Raw genomic sequence first — 16,643 nt, 5'->3', positions numbered from 1 at the left:
GCGTCTTCCAGTTTGACCAGCCTGCCCTGCGAAGAGCAGCGCCGTCACGTGCGTCTGACAGCTGCCTGGTGAAGGTTAAATTTTAACAGCAGTTCTTCTCACACGTGAAGAAGTAGGAGTGGACCAAGAAAATGTATGACGGTGTCCAACAAACAGGGATGATAACACGTGCCAAAAATCATCAAACTTCAGGAAAGAAATAAAAAAAAATTAACATACAAGTTAAAAGGAAATGTGAGAAGTCAAAGCGAATCCATCAAGATGGTTGTAACTGTGGCTCACACCTACAAGGTCACACTGACCAGGTTCCTAAGAAGGCTGGTTGTGTAGAACACAGGCAAAGCGAAGCAGTTCATAGCAGTAAGGGAAGAAAAAAAAAAAGTTTTCCAACCTGAACTCAAAGCGCTGGAATTTCCATTAATCTCTGGGCAGTAACAGTTCACACAATTATGTTTGTAATCTGCATATGTCTCTTATGGTGGGTAGAAATAAAGTCTTGGGTTTTTTCTTCAGTTTAAGTCCCCAAACGCCCATGCGATAACAAGGAACTGTAGGGACTAACTGTATATATGAGATTCAAATATGTCACTCAACTGATTGAAAGGCTCCACGTATCTAACAGACAAATGTCTTCTATTATCTCTCCTTTCTTTGTGGCTTTCAGCTACAGCTTTGTAGCTTTTTTTTTTTTTCCTACCTAGTTGTATTCCTGGAGTTCAAGCAGGTAGGCAACGTACTTCTTGAAAACAATGCTTCTTACACTGGGCTAGACAGCCCACTTTAGCTTGCTAATGCAACTAAAAACTTGTTGAAGATAATAAAACTCACTAGCCAATCACATTAGATCACAATTAATAGCAGGTTTTCTTCTTCTGACAGCAAGGTAGCAGATTAAAGCCCTGTAATACACCCTGGAAAACCTATCTACTTGGTGTCTAATTGACTTCTCCCTCTCTCTAGCACGAATCCCAGAGTAGCTAGAGAGGAGAAGGTGAAATATGAAGTAGTTGATCTGTGTTGAAGGATTCCTGTTAGCTGTCCAGGCCATTAGAACAGTTCAGGACAGGAATGAAGAGCTTGATTGCTTCATTTAAAATGAATCCTATTAGCAATTTCATGCAGTTGTAAGCCTAGAGAACAGATCCGTTTCAAACTAGTTACACAGTAAGTAAAGCTTCAACGATTTCATTTACCTAGAACAGTTCCTCTCTGCAGGAGTCACAGTGGGATGTGGAAGAAGAGAGCCTGCATGTGAAGAGGCATTTGCATCAGGAAGTTCCAGTAAGAAGCCACTGAATGGCAAGAAGTATTTGCATCAAAAAAATCTGAGGAAGAAGAAAAAATCCTTAGACTTTGAGCTTCCTCTTTAGGTTAATAGTTGTGGCAAAGTGGAAAATTAGTATGCCGTGTTGTCTTACTCGATCTGTTGTCTGCCAGTTTTGCTTGCAGCAGACCAGGGGCTGGCACCTGAAGAGTGTAGTTAGGTTGCAAGAAAGGTTCCAGCCTTGGTTTATAGATGTTTCCTGTTTTACAGCATTTAGACCTTAGGTCTTGTAAGCAAAGGAAGTAAGCACCCCAAGGGGAGCTGATCTCAAGTTAAATCCCAAATGCTATGTTTTTCCCCTACTCAGCCACCAGCCACACATATTTCTGAGCAGTCATTCCAGGAGTAAGTGTTGCCAGTATATCCTCTAGATCCTCAGCTTGAGCTCCAGAGATGACAGCTGCAGAGATTCTTGTCTCTGATACACAGGAAAACGGGGAAAGTTCTTTCCCCTTTCCCCAGGTATTGTTAGCATATGCCCCTCTCTTAATGACCATAGTGATGCTTGAAGCCTGACAGTATTTTTTTATAAAGTATTTAGTTACAGGAAGCACTGTCGCTGTAGCTTGCCAAGTCCAAAATTTAATCAGTAGATGAATCCTTATACTTACCAAATGGATCTAGATTTGCAAAGCCTTGTGCGAGTTTAGTGCCTGGGTACACATTATTATTTTTCCTAACTAGGCTTCACCACATCACTAAGCTTTCTAATATCACATACCTTGTATCATCCAAGTTACTAGTCTATTAATGTTAAAAGGAAGCGGGTTTTTTCTTTTTAGAAAGAAAAGTGATCATTAAAAAATTGCTCAGTTGGTTGGAGAAAGTCGAAAATGCAGTTTCTTTTCTCCTAAATTGGCTGAGTCCACACCATGTAGGAAGTTGCACCCCCAGTGCACATCGTTGTCGTGATCCAAGCTCACGCTGGAATGAGACTGAGGTGCACGTAGTGCCCCACAGGTTTTGGGAGGAAATAGGGGCACAGTCAGGAGGAGTTAATGGTGCTCTCCAACAGTCGTCTTCACCTCGGCAATCAGGACAGCATGGTGCATATGAAATATGTACAGCCTGGTATGGGCTCTCCAGAAAATGCCAGAAAGAGTCCTTGGAAAGCTGAGCAGCAATTGCTTCAAGGAAAAAGGAAAGTAAGAGCGTAACTACATTGTTAGTTCTTCTGTGGCTTACACCCAGTTTGTCAGTAGACGCTAAACCTCGCCTTGGTATCCTTTTCCAGCTGGCTCTGGAACTCTTTTCACGTGAAATAGTCCGAAGGCCCCCCAGCCCTGCCAGGGGACGCTGCTCCCTGCCCATCGGTATGCTACAGCCGAAGCGCTAGCCTAGTCTGCCTCAAAATGGCAGTATGCTTGCTCAAAACTATTCGCCGATGGAATTGTTTAGCAAGGTGAACAGCACGTTTACAAACACAGTTTCACCATGATGCCCAGGAAGCATTATCCCATTTTAGAGACCAGGAACTAGAACAAAGAGTGTCTGAATGACTTTCCAAAGTCCCCTAGTAGAATCAGTGGTAGATTCATAACCGAGTCTGTGCTTCTGACTGCTGGTAAATAGAAAATCAGAGGTAGTTTCCTCCAGCTACTGTTTGCTCTTTGCATCAATATCGTTGTTTTAATATTTCTGCCATGTATATCTATAAAATGGCCATAAATACTCAGAGAAAATTAGTTAATTAGAAGCTGAAATACCGAACTGTGAAGTATGGCAGCTGGTAATGTAGCACACAAACTTCTCTGACAGTTACGCTGTGGAAACGGTAATCTGTAGCAGAAGAGTGGAGTGAACAGGTGGTGGTGGTGGGAAATAATCTCTTAAATCAGAGAGCGTCAATACTGGAAAGCTTGCTGGTTAGTTGCGAGGGTTTGATCCAGCGGAGCTGAAAGAAATACTTTTTTTTTTTTTTTTGGTGATCAATCCATATTGAATCCCTTGTGCAGTAAGCAGCCACAGAAAGGTTTTGTGGAATTAGTATTATAAATCACACATTCAATCCCTTTGTGAGTGTTGAAAGCATTGTCATTCTACTAATCAGTATATCCTATCTTTGATCCGTAACAAATATGCACACCCAGCTCTACTAATCTCCATGATGACTGTGAGATACCTGTATTTGCCAGCACTATGCCAGCAGAAATAGTTAATATTTTTCTTCCTCCTATGATTTTGGGCTTTGCTTCTTTTTTTCTTTCTTGATTGAAACACATCATTTAAATAATGGCATTTCCTTTCTATTTCAAGATAAAAATAAAAGTTGGAAACAAGATGGAGCCATTTTATTTAAAACCTTATTTATAATGAGAAAATCATTTGGTCGTTTTGAGTGATCATGAATGCCAAATTGATTTTTTAGTATGACATGACTGTAATGTTTCCAGATATGTGCCTTTTTATTACATAGCCCAAGAGAAATTACATGAGCTACTTCTAGAAGCCCATCACACATATCCTTTATTATAGACACAAGGTCAGGGACACTCCTGGCTTTGAAGAAGGCTGTAAGCAATAAACGGAGAAATTACAGCTAAACAGCTACCAAAGTCTTTGCTGGGCTCAGCCCTTTACTTGCTTTAGTTTTAAAATTTGATCATATTATCTCTGCTGTCCGTTATCTTTTGGTTAATACAGCAGATTTTCCAGTCGGCTATTCCAGTTCAAGTCTTCTGTTCTCTTAGGACAACAGCTTGACTGTGGGTATATAGATGTAGATATATATGTGTGTGTTTGTGGATCTCATAGGTTTCACAGCTGAAGACTCGGTGTTGAGGGACATAGAAATCCCATTTAATCGCAAGAAAAGTCTTCACATCTGATCAGTTTCTTCAGCAAAAGGAAATGCCCTGCAACGGGTGAGATGTGTCTGCAGAGGCTGAAGTTCCAGCTACCTCTATGGGTAATGTTAAAAAAGATTTAAAGGATTTCTGGCACTGGATGGGTGGTAATCCCTGATACTGATCCTGAAAAGGGGAAGAGGATTTTTTGTTCAACGGGTAATAGGAAAGCCACCTGATCCAGCTATGAAATTGTTGGGATGGAAGAGAGGCGCTCTCTGTTTTGGAGGAACTGAAGGAAAGGTCAGGTGTTGGATTCCTTCCCAACCATCTCACCTTAAGTCACTACCTAAAAAGGAGTAAACCTGAAACCACATGCACCGCAGAAATACTTTGGCAGCTCCCTTGTTGGCTGGGGAGGGGTAGAGGAGGAATGAATTAAATCTGATTCTTCCTTGTCTCACCAGTAGTTACACAGAGAACTGAGCAAATGCGAAAACAGAAGGGAAAGCACATGGTGAGCTAAGTGACCTTCCTGATGTCGTTCCCTTAAATCTGCTCAGCAGGGACATTCACCCTTGAAATGCTTGAAGCAGCAGCAGAAGCTTAGGCCAACTGCTGGGACGACCAACCACTCTCCGAAACACTGAACAGCTGCTGCCCCTGCGGAGTCCTAAAATGTCACCGAATCCAGACCTGCCTCTACTTTCCCATAGATGCTAGCTGACTATCCTATTTTATGGGTCTTGCTTATGATTTTAGAGTGTTACCAGTTGATACTCACATTCTCGCATTTCAGTGTAAAACCACAGGACGTGTTACATAGGGCCACCGGGCATCCTTTTCCAGGGCAAACATAATTTTTGCTATACCCAGGTTAGCATATGTCCCCTGATGGAGTAAATGGCCAATGTGTTTCTTTCTATGTGTGAGATCGTGCTGCCACACATCCCACAGTTGCTGGGTGTCTGTGTTAATATGGCTCAAGAAAATGTGCAGTTAATTCAGCCTGAATTAATTTATGCTCTAGGAACTGCAAGCTGGGTAAGCTGTGGAACTGCTCCCTGGAGAGGAGTTTGAATAAGTCAGCCTTGATTTTGTACATTTGATTCTTCAGAGCTGAAGCCAGCCCAGAAAGCCAATGATGATGGATACTAGACTCTCCCAATGCTTTTCCGTAAAACTACTGTGGAGGCAGAGACAGGGAAATGAGCAATTCTTTGCAGGAGAAGGAGAACGGAGCAAACAATTTGAAAATATGATGCTATGCAGTGTGAGAAGGACAGCATTCCTCCGCTCTCCATCACTCAAAATCTAAGTTACCAAACCAAGTTCACCTGCTGCACAGGAAGGTCAGTTTGCAGAAGAACTGGGGAATTACATTCGCGTGAATATGACAAGCAGCTGATCAGTTTTGCATCTCTTGTCCAATACAGCGATACTTGGCTTACATCGGTAAAACAGATGTTCTCACAGAGAACTCCCCACAGGTTTTGGAGAAGCGAGACTCGTGGAGAGTGGAAGTACCTTTTGTTCAACCATCAGATATTGTTGGGGAAAAAAAATGGACAGGCTTTAGTCCATGAAGTCACTTGGACAACTTTAACAAAGAATAATTCTAGGATTCATGCAAAAGTGTCTCTCCTGCCAAGCTTTGTGTCTTATACTAGTTTATATAGATAACTGCACTTACTGTCTCAGCTTGCTTTCCTGCTTCCTTATACGTGTATTGCAAAAAACCTGTACATGTCCTGAAATACCGCTTCTGCAGTTTGGGTGAGATTCTACAGGGTGGGTGCCATTGGTGTGTATGTGTTTATCCCTGCGCAAAATCAATTCCCGTCTCCTCTGATACTGTTTCTTCCATGCTGTATTACTGCAGTTACTTTAAAACAAAACAAACCACACAAAATTTTCAAAAATATGTTGAGTAATTGCATAAGAATTGGCACACCGATTGAACTAAGCAACTGAAGTATTTCCATTTATGTTTCGGTAAATCATAACATAAATAAAACACCCAATCATTGAAATAAATCCCTACACGGCTGCTCCTGAGTCAAATGAGAACTAGCAAGTGCATTTATTTTCACAGAAAGTAAGTAAAACGCGCTTGGCCGATTGGGCACTGCAGTGTGGGCATCCTGCCAACTGGGTTTCTGCAAACAACTTACACACATCTAGCCCTACAAACAAAAATAAAGTGATTGCAATGGGTCGTGATTTACCTGTTAAGAACTATTTTGTTACACTAAAGAAAAAGTAAACAAGAAAACAGGCTTCTTTTCTGTTATTTCATCAGCCACTGGATATTAACTTATTTGTAATTTTTCATTTTGTTATTTGTACTTGTTTTTCTTTTAAATGATCTGACGTATTTTCAGGGGGCAAGGTATGATGCTTTGTGTCGGGAGTGTTGCTCAAGTCACTACATGCTGAGTGATGCCTAGAAAAATGAAATGCAATGAATTGCAATGAAATTTAAGAAAAATAAAATAAAATACAACAAAATACAACAAAATACAACAAAATACAACAAAATAAAATAAAATAAAATAAAATAAAATAAAATAAAATAAAATAAAATAAAATAAAATAAAATAAAATAAAATAAAATAAAATAAAACCGGGCAATGGAAAGTCGCCACTGCAGCGAGCTGCACGATCCCTGCGGGGCCCCATCCAGCGCCCAGGAAGGGCTCACCTTCAGTATGACCGGGGAGAGCCCCGCAGGCCCGGCACCCCCCGGGAGCGCTCCCGCTGCCTCGAGGGCGCGGCCCCGGCAGGTCAGGGCCTCCGGAGGGGGGACCGACCGGAGCCCCCTGCACCCGGCGGGGCGGCCGAAAGGGCGGCAAACCGGTGCCCGAGGAGCGGGCAGCGGGGAGGCAGGGCCCGGCGGGAGGGGGATGCGTCCCCCCCGGGGCTCCCTGCCGGGGACGGGGCAGCGGGAGGGCACCTCTGGTCCGCCCAGGAGGACCCAGACCACGGGTGTCGGGGAGGAGGAGGCGCAGGAAGAAAAAGGGGATGCCCCCCTCTCCTACCTCGGTTGGGTCGGGAGAAGGGGGTCACTTGGCTGTGATGGCCGTACGTGCAGAAAGTTCACGCAGAAAACTCTCCAACGCAAGCGCTGACCCCATGGGGTGCCCTCGCCTGCCCAGGCGCTGCTCCCGAGCGAGAGGAAGGTCAACGCCGCCTGATCGCCCCTTCACCGGCTGCCGAGCTCCGGGGGCCGGGGGCGCGGGAGCCACCGCCCCGCCGGGGGTGCTCCGGGCAGCGGGGGGGGGGGGCCCCGCCGGCCCTGCTCAGCGAGGGCTCAGCGGCAGGGGCGCAGAGCCAGGGCGGTTCTGCCTGTGCGAGGGGCTGAGACAAGCCCCCCGACCCCCCGGCCGCCTCGATGGGTCCCCCCAGAGCGAGGGGTGCTCCCGGCAGCCACTGACACCTGCTCCCGGGGAACCGCCCGGGCTCCCACGCCGTCCGAAGGACCCGGCTCTGGGCAGCGGCCCGTTCCCAACCAGGTCACTGTTTGCCCGCTGGGGTGGGGGAGGATTCCGGGCTGGAAGCAGATGGGATGAGGGATTTCCCACCGTCGGGAGGTGCCCAAACTGCCCCGCACAAGCGCTGCCGAGAGATTCCCGGGCAGGAGGCGACAGGACCCGGTAAGTTAAACCGAAGGGGCGGCCGGCAGACGCTGCCCCTGCCAGGGGGAAAGCAGCTCTCACCCTGGAGTGGGCTAAAGCGGCGCTGCGAAGTGAAAATCAAAGCCCCCGCCGCTTCCTAGGGCCCACGCGTGGGACAGTACCTGCGGGCGGCGCTCCCGAGCGGCGCTGGGCGAGGGGCTCCGGCGGGCTCCCGGGCCGTGGCGGCTGCCCCCGTGGGCAGGGCCGCGCCCGTGGTGCCCGGGGGGCCCCTTCCCACGGGAGACGCTCCTCGGCCCGGCCTGGCAGCCGGGACCCCGCAGCGATGCGCTTCCCAAAAAGCGGCCGCTCGCAGAGTGAGCTCCGCGGGGCCCAGCGCTCACTGCCAGCGCTGGTAACGCGGGCTCCCGTGGGCGTCCTCCCCCCGGCTCCACGCACACCCGAAACCACGCACGCAGACCTTCCTCGCTGAGGTCAGTTGCTCTGTTCCCCTCCTTGGCGGCGCGCACCGCCGGAGCCAGGAGCTCCCGTGTGGAAGGGGAACAGGCAGCTCGCCTCCGCCCGCGCTTTTCTCTGGACTGCACAAACAGCTCCGCTTCGAAAAGGGGGGGGGGGGAAATAATAAAATAAATAAAAGCCAGTGTACAGCTTGATCAGGAACTGGCGCTGCTCTAACGAGAGCTGGGGAAAGGCTCTGTGCGACTCGCGCCAGGGCTACCGTCCCGAAGCCTGGAAAAGGCAGCAGTGGCGGGGTGGAGGACTGCGGTGGGCTCCCACCCGTCCTCCCGCCTGCCACAAACCGCGCTGGACTCCTGGAGCATCCCGCACCGGGTTTCGCCGAGGCCCAAGCGCGGGGCAAGGGGCAGCTACCGAAATACCCTTTTTTCTTCCCGTGGCCGTGGGCAGAGCCGCCGGGACCCTCTTCTTCACACGAGGAAGGCTTCTCCTCACCAGGGCCACAGGGCAGCAGTCCCGGCTGAAGGGAACCTCCATCAGCGGCTGGCTCTGCCTCGGGCTTTCCGGTACGCAACCCCCGAGCCGAAAGGCTCCGCGACAGCCTGCGCTCTCACACCTCGGGGCAACCTCGGAGGAGGGAGCCGAGCCCGACCGGCAGCCGGACAACAGGAGGCGCTGCGGCTTTGCGCAACCCCCGGCTCCCCCTGACCTCCCCGGCCCGGCCCAGCGGGGACCCCGTCGGGGGCGTCCCGAGGGGCCGACCGGCGCGGAGAGGCGGCTTTGCCGGGCGCCACGTCTGCTCCGCCCGCCGAAACGCCTCCGTAATGGCAACCGAGGGGCTCGGCCGGCTCCGTACCTGCTCTTTTTTCCAGGTACGGAGGGAGCCCTGCGTGGGCTGCCCGGCGTCCCGGCGGGTGTTGCCCCCGCGGGACTGGGCCCGGGGAGGGGTGGGGGCAGCACCGCCCCGAGGTCACCCGGCGGGGTCGCAGGGACCGCGGCACCGCCGCCCCCCCCGCCTCCCCGCCAGCAGCTGTGCTGCTGAGGGAGGGGTCTGAACCCTGCGGACCTCGAGTGCTGAAACGCACAACCCACCGCCGAAGGGGCTCTGTTTTCGGGCGTGTAGACCGCTCCCGTTAGTGAAAGCGGGAGGGTGCATACGTGAAGACCGCAATTTTAACCTCTTGTAGATTTTCCACTGGGTTTTATTCTCATTTCCATGGGTGTAGTTTGACCGTTTTGGGAAAGCAGGGTTTTAATCCAGTGCTTTTATCTCTTTTATTCCCTTCAAGACATATTTTCATCCCTTGTTCTCGTCTGCAGATTCCAGAGTTTGTTTGTTTCGAGGATTTGACTTAATTGTGTTGCCAGATTTAAAGACAGAAGGACGAGGAGGGAAAGAACAAAGAAAGGGGCAACAAAAAACGCGTTTAGAGGACAAGTTAAAACGTATTTGTCAAGGCGGAGATGCGCTGTATCTCGTCGTTTGAATCCTGAGTCTCTGTATAAGAAACTTTAAAACCGTATTTGTGAGGGTGACGTTTTCGCACATCACTCGAGGAGAAATCACCGCGGAAGCAAGTGTGACCCTGCTGAAGGATAAACATGGCAGGCAGACATTCAGACCCAGAGGTGTGTTTTAGTTCGTGTGGTATGATACGCAAGCCTTTTTCAAAATCCCAAGAAACTTTATTTCCCCTTCAAATTCCCATTGCCCGGAGATTCACTTGGGTTTGGGGGTTTTTGTTTGTTTGTTTGGTGGGTGGGTGGGTTTTTTAGGTTTTGTCGTTTTTTTACTATCAGGTGATAGAAGTTCTAGTAGCTGGGTAGAAACAAATTCATAAAGGACAGAGCAGAGAAACCCAAGAAAACTCTGTGGTCTTGACATAAGCTCCAAGAGCTGGACAGGGCAGGAGCAGAAGAAGAAAATGTTCGATCCGTCTGCAAAGGCTGAGAGATTCCCTCCGTAATAATAAAGAATGTTGTCCAATGTCAATTTGTTTTATCGATGTTGCCCCTTTTCACCTTTCACCAGCCTGTGTAGATTCCTCTTCCCCTTTTCTTTGCGAGAAATCAGCATAATGAGCAAGAAGTTGGTAGTGAGATACCCGCTACTTATTACTGCTGCTCCTGGGTGCCCGGCACCAGAGAAGGCTTCCTTCCAAAGGAGCCTTCTGGGCTGGAGGCTTCCCACAGTAAAGATAAAATGGTTCCAGTGACTCACCTGATGTTTGCCAAGTGGAGGTTAATATCTGTGGATCCGCATTCAAGCCTCTGTCCGCATTTATTGGGTGCCTGTCGTGTAATGTCTCAGCGCGGTGACTCACACGGTTTCTAAATGTAAGGCGCCAGCAAAGAAATATCACCATCTTCACCATCTACACAGGACGGAGGACGGCAGCCCCGTTTGACGGGCTGGGTTTAGCTCACTGGGGGGGGGGGGGGGGGGGTCGGAGGGCTTTGGGGAGCGCGGAGCCGAGCCCTGCTGCCCGCGGCCCGGCACGCCGAGTCCGGTCCCCCGGTCCCCCGCCCCGAGGGCACGGGGGTCGCCGCGGAGGCACCTGCGCGGTAACCGGCGCTGGAGGGAGGAGCGGGAGCCGGGGGAGCCTGTGGACTGCGGCACTCGGGACTTTGGAGCACGTCCCGGCCATCAAGTTAAAGGAGCATCTACCGGACTTTAGTAAATATTGCTCCTAATCTCAGGGGTTTAAGGCTGGATGGCCTTTTGCATTCTCTTCAAACAGAGGGGGCTGCCCTTCCCTTATCTACCTCATTTAATTTCCACCGATCCCTCCTAGCATTTGTCCTGTCCATCTGAAAAGGGGTGGGGGTGTCTCCCCCCCTTTCTTACTCTCCCCTTCTCTCCCACCTCTGTCTCTCCTTCTTTCCCCACAAGCTTAAACCAATTACACCGCTTTGCAAATAAAGTGCCGCCCCGGGGGGAGTTGCAGGCGAGGGGAACTGCCTTGTTTGCAGGTGCATCTCCGGCTTTGTAGGTGCGAACGCCTTTGTGCGGCGGACAAATGGGGAGAGGAGGAGGAGGAGGTGGGTACTTCTGCGACGTAAGATCCACATCAGCTCAACTCCACTCACATCCCAGCCGGCACTTCCTCACTTTCTCAACTGTCTCGCCCCGCACCGCTCCCTACCTCCTTTTTGGCTGGTTCTAGAGGAGAATTCAGCACCCCCCGCCCCTCCTGGGAGCTGGCTTCCTGCTAGGCCGGGCTTTCGGACTCTTTTCCTGCTGCCCGTCGCTCGCTGGCAAGAGGGCTGGATGGTTACACCGGGCAGGTTAGCTCCATAATGTTAGGGACTGTGAAAATGGAAGGGCATGAAACCAGCGACTGGAACAGCTACTACGCCGACACCCAGGAGGTGAGTAAATCCCAGGGTCTGGCTCCGCTGCTGCCCCTCTGCAAGGGGGCGGGGGGGGGGGGGGGGGGAGGGCAGGGGAGAAGGGCTGGGGGTCTGGAGGGGGGCAGCAATCGGAGGAATCGGTTTGCACTCCAGATCCTGCCAGCGCAAACGTGCCTCCCCGTCCCCCCCCCCTCCGGCGCTGAAGCTGACCGGGCTTCGCCGAGGAAAACACGGCTTCCGAGAGCCCCGGGAGGCCCTCGGGGGAGAGCCGGGGCGGCTGCGGGCCCGCCGGGGGGGGCGGGGGGTGGGGGGGGCCGGGGGCAGCCCTTGATCTCGTCTAAAAAGGCGTAAGCCCCGCTTGCGGCGCGCACGAAAGCGCCCGGTAAACTCTCGGCCCGGCGCAGAGGACTCGCCGCGCTGCCGGCCCCCGGGCTCCCGCCGGCCGGTGGCGGGGGGCGAGGGAGCCGGTCGCCAGCGCGTCCCGGGGCGGGGTCAGCGCCTTCCCTGGGCTCCTTCGGCGGGGCTGCCCGCCTCTCAGCTCGCCGTCGCCGCGGGCCTCACCTGTTAAAGCCGGGCGAAAAGGAAAGGGGGGGTGCGGGGAGGAGAACAGCCGTTTGTTCGTACCTCGGAGGACGGGCGGCCTGCGCTGCGGCCGCGGGCCGGCGGGCGGCGCTGCCGGCAGCCGCCCCGGGAGCCGCACCGGGAGGGGGGCCCGGCCCTGGTACCCCGGCACCCGGGAGGGGCTCCCGCCCCCCGCTCCCGTTCGGCAACACAGTGCGAGAGAATGGGGAGAACCGGCCCAAGCGGCAGCAGCTACGGCGGGGGAGAGGGCGGCGGAAGGGCCCGGAGCCCTCCCCGCGGCTCGGATCAGCGCTGCGGGGGCCCGCGGGGCTGGCACCGGCCCCGCAGCGGGGTCCCCGTGAGAAGCCATCGCCCCGCAGCAGCCCCGCGGGTTCCCAGCCGGGAAGGGAGCCGCGTTCAGGAAGCGCGGGAGCGCGGCGGGCAGCGCGGGGTGTGCACGCCCGGGCGTTGCATCAGCACACCCGGACACGCGGCCCCGCGCCCCCACGCCTCGCGCCCGCGCCCCGCAGCTGGCACGCAGCGCCCGCAGGGCCGCTCGGGCAGATACATGTCACCCCGTGGCACCTCATCTCACGGAGGGAAGTCGGCTTAAGGGCAAATCAGGGTCATCCTATATACGTGCCGCTTCCCGACTCGTTTGTCCTCGCCACGCTCATTACCCGCAAAAGTGAAGTGAAGCGACCTGCGCTGCTGCTGTTTGTTAGCCTCGATCTTTTCTACTCCCCTGCTACTTAATTCGAATCGCTGCGCGAGGTGGGAAGCCCATCCGCCTTCTACCGTCTCAAATAATTAACGTGATCCTCTGAATTAAAAGCGCGTTTATAAGCTCGTGGAATTTGCGGTGAACGCTAATGAATTTTATGCACTTAACCGTCGCCTAAACCTCCTTTGCGTGGCCGTATGCCTTTGTTCGAGGTAAACCGGGAACGTCTTTCTCCCCGCTGGTCTATCAGATGCCGTACCGGAAAGCACAATTTCAGGCTCTCCGGTTCTGCCTTTTTTAAGAGTTGTGTTACGCGGGAGGGCACTACGGTTTGGTTTTGCACGTCGGTCAGTTGTAGAAAATTTCAGGCAGGGAAAGATCAGGCTTTTCATACTTTTGAAAAGTTGGGTGTTTTTTTTTTTTTTTAACTTTAATTAAAAAACCTACTTGATTGACAGAAAATGCAGAAGAGGGGGAAGCTTTCCACAGATAAAATGTGCGGACGTGAGCTGTTGGGTTTTGGTTTGGTTCGGGGGTTTTCTTGGTGGGTTTTTTTGGTTTGTTTTTTTTGCGACAAGGCATTATCGCATCTTGTGCAAGAATATAAATTTAATTCAGTGGAGAGTGGGAGAGATGCGTGAGATTATTCTAAGAACGTGCAGGCAGCTGAATTCCTCCCCGGCGCGGACAGCGTACGCCCGTCAGTTTCAACAATCTGATGAGCTGAAATGTTTAGCTAGAGAGACGGGACACAAAAGCAGTAAAACCACGGGAACACTCCGGGAGAAAACCTCCTCCCGAGGCGGGTAAAGCCCGCAGCCCGACCTTGCAGGGGTGCGGAGCGGCCCCGGGGAGGCCGACGGTCCATCCGTCCCGGCGATCCCGCACACGCCGCCGCAACCCGGTAAAGCGGGAGCGAGTTGGGACCGAGCACTCCCTCCTCCGTGTCCATTTATAAATGCACATAAATAGGAATTAGACCTTTTCATCGCACAAGCGGCCTTTCCGTGCAGCTTTCGGCAAGCGCTTTCCCGGGTGTCGGGGAAGCAGACGGCATCCCGCAGCCGGACGCTCGCATGGCTCGCTGGGCAGGGTGGGGGGACCCGTCCCCACTCAGGGTCCCTCCCGCCCCTCGCTCCCCCCTAACCCCTTCTCTCCGTCTCACTGCCCTAGGCCTATTCCTCGGTGCCCGTGAGCAACATGAACTCGGGGCTGGGCTCTATGAACACCATGAACACCTACATGACCATGAACACGATGACGACGAGCGGCAACATGACCTCCAGCTCCTTCAACATGTCCTACGCCAACACGGGGCTGGGGGCTGGGCTGAGCCCCGGCGCAGTGGCCGGCATGCCGGCGGGCTCGGCAGGGCCAGTGAACGGCATGCCGGCCGGTGTAACCGCCATGGGCACGGCACTGAGCCCTGGCGGCATCAATGCCATGTCGGCCCAGCCGGCACCCATGAATGGGCTGAGCCCCTATGGTGGCATGAACCCCTGCATGAGCCCCATGGCCTACACCCAGTCCAACCTCGGCAGGACGCGGGACGCCAAGACCTTCAAGCGGAGCTACCCCCATGCCAAGCCACCATACTCCTACATCTCCCTCATCACCATGGCCATCCAGCAGGCACCCAGCAAGATGCTGACGCTGAGCGAGATCTACCAGTGGATCATGGACCTTTTCCCCTACTACCGGCAGAACCAGCAGCGCTGGCAGAACAGCATACGCCACTCGCTCTCCTTCAACGACTGCTTCGTTAAGGTGGCCCGCTCCCCCGACAAGCCCGGCAAGGGCTCCTACTGGACCCTGCATCCCGACTCCGGCAACATGTTTGAAAACGGCTGCTACCTCCGCCGGCAAAAGCGGTTCAAGTGCGAGAAGCCGGCGAACAGCAAAGCCCCTCAGGAGGGCAGGAAAGATCAGGCCGGGGCCTCCAGTTCCAGCTCCAACTCCCCCCTGCACAGAGGCCACAATAAACCGGCGCAGCTGGACACGGCCACCTCCCTCTCCAGCTCCAACCCGTCCACCAGCCCCCAGTCTATGGACCACAGCGGATCGAGCACGGAGCTAAAGACCTCGGCCTCGGCCGCCTCCTCCACCATCAGCTCCATCCCCACCTTGGCCTCCGTCCCTCACCCCCCTCACTCCTTAGCCCACGAACCCCAGCTCCACCTCAAGGGTGATCCCCACTACTCCTTCAACCACCCTTTTTCCATCAACAACCTTATGTCCTCCTCGGAGCAGCAGCACAAGCTGGACTTCAAAGCCTACGAGCAGGCGCTGCAATACTCTTCCTACGGGGCCAGCATCCCCGGCGGGCTGCCCCTGGGCAGTGCCTCCATGGCGGGCCGGAGCAGCATCGAGCCCTCGGCCCTAGAGCCCTCCTACTACCAAGGTGTGTATTCCAGACCCGTGCTAAACACCTCCTAGCTCTGCACACCCCGCCGCAGCCGGGGGTGAGCCCCTGTCCCCTCCCCCACCTTTCCCGGCTTCTCTCCCCCCTTTTCCCTCTCCCTGCGACAAACCCAGGTGTTTCTGCACGCTGCGTGCAAAGGACTGTTACTTTTTAACTGTCTCGCAACGCGTTGTGTGTTGTTCTGATCCACCACGACCTCCTGCACAGCCGGCCGCCTCCCGCTTGTACATACCCCCCCCCACCGCCGCCCAGCCCCTCTCCCCGCAGATCTCCTCTAGCCTTGGCAGGGTGTTCTTGAAAAGAAGAAAAAATTGTGGAGCTTGTAAACTACTTGTTTGTGCTTTCCGCCCCCCGGTCTCCCCCCCTCTGTGCTCTATAATCTCATGTAAGTTTACAGGTATGTGGCAATACTTTAACAATACGGAGATGAAGAAGTGAGTAGACGTTTAAGACTTTTTTTAATTAAAAAGGCTTTGAAGGACAATACTGCTGTGAAGTAGCAAAACACTAAGAGAATCTCTAAGCAACAAGAGGACTATTTACTTTCTCGGATCGTCCTTTTGATACTTGCAAAATAAACCTTCGGCTAGTACAACCTGCATACACCCAGACGCTGCGGGCCGGATCCTGCACTCCTGAGGGGACTGGCGGGGGCTTGGGAGTGCAGGATGCGACCCCCCCTTTTTTTTTTTTCTTTCCAAGTGTTACCTGTCTTGGGATGTAATATAAAGTTACAAGAGGTCACAGCCAGTTGGATATTTTTTTCCTTCCCATCTGTTACTGAAGATTCTCGTTCATCAGGAACTCTCATCAACATGTGGATGACATGCTTATTTAATTTAAGTGTCTTCATTGTGTACCAGATAGAACTGTGTATCTATAATGAGGTTTTTTTCCTCCTCCCCCAGGAAACTTTGACTTTTACACCGACGCAAGGAAAAGAGGAGAGCTCTGTCTCTCTCCCGTTTTCCAACTTGTTCAATAAATTCCACGTCCAATATTTTTTTTGTGGCCGTTTAATTATCGCCATCGTTAGCTTGTTTCATCCAGTGTTAATGCACTTTCCACAGTTTTACACGGTGTTAGCATAGCCAGACGGGTTTTATTATTATTCCTGTTCGCTGTCTCAATGTTCTTAATTTATTGCATGGTTTATATTTTTTTTTCTTTCTTTACAGCTGGAAATTGCTTTAAATGACAGTAAAAAAAAATTACACGTGAATTTAAGAAATTTTGTTAATTTTATAAATGTGATTGTAATTGAAAAAAATATTTTGATTTAAAACGATAACTGAGAATTTAATGCGTGAAGTATGTTTTTGATCATTTGCAGTTAAGGACTTTAAATAAATCAAATGTTAACACGCAAGACTTCTGCTGG

General features: G+C 52.3%; 2 protein-coding genes across 2 annotated transcripts; both read left to right on the top strand.

The window, feature by feature from the left end:
• The first annotated feature begins 7,134 nt into the window (after positions 1-7,134).
• Positions 7,135-10,543, top strand: LOC142362039 (uncharacterized). The gene is made up of 3 exons (XM_075427140.1): positions 7,135-7,766; positions 8,652-9,073; positions 9,522-10,543. Exons 1-3 carry the CDS (start codon positions 7,135-7,137, stop codon positions 9,686-9,688), a joined length of 1,221 nt encoding a protein of 406 aa, XP_075283255.1. The 3' UTR covers positions 9,689-10,543.
• Positions 10,544-11,140: 597 nt separating this feature from the next.
• On the top strand, positions 11,141-16,631 carry FOXA1 (forkhead box A1). Its single transcript, XM_075425458.1, has 2 exons — positions 11,141-11,573; positions 14,014-16,631. Exons 1-2 carry the CDS (start codon positions 11,502-11,504, stop codon positions 15,274-15,276), a joined length of 1,335 nt encoding a protein of 444 aa, XP_075281573.1. The 5' UTR covers positions 11,141-11,501; the 3' UTR covers positions 15,277-16,631.
• Positions 16,632-16,643: the final 12 nt, after the last annotated feature.

This window comes from Opisthocomus hoazin, chromosome 7 (genome assembly GCF_030867145.1).
Source record: "Opisthocomus hoazin isolate bOpiHoa1 chromosome 7, bOpiHoa1.hap1, whole genome shotgun sequence".
NCBI lineage: Eukaryota > Metazoa > Chordata > Aves > Opisthocomiformes > Opisthocomidae > Opisthocomus > Opisthocomus hoazin.
Note: the sequence above shows the minus strand (reverse complement) of the source record. Positions and strands in the feature narration are given on the sequence as shown.

What these genes read in the sequence shown, in the direction of transcription:
- LOC142362039 (XM_075427140.1), top strand. Translation starts at nt 7,135, where the DNA reads ATGCCCCCCTCTCCTACCTCGGTTGGGTCGGGAGAAGGGGGTCACTTG. An exon ending in GCAGGAGGCGACAGGACCCG is followed by an intron (nt 7,767 to 8,651) that starts GTAAGTTAAACC and finishes GGCCGTGGGCAG; the next exon opens with AGCCGCCGGGACCCTCTTCT. An exon ending in GTACCTGCTCTTTTTTCCAG is followed by an intron (nt 9,074 to 9,521) that starts GTACGGAGGGAG and finishes TCTCGTCTGCAG; the next exon opens with ATTCCAGAGTTTGTTTGTTT.
- FOXA1 (XM_075425458.1), top strand. Translation starts at nt 11,502, where the DNA reads ATGTTAGGGACTGTGAAAATGGAAGGGCATGAAACCAGCGACTGGAAC. An exon ending in ACTACGCCGACACCCAGGAG is followed by an intron (nt 11,574 to 14,013) that starts GTGAGTAAATCC and finishes TCACTGCCCTAG; the next exon opens with GCCTATTCCTCGGTGCCCGT.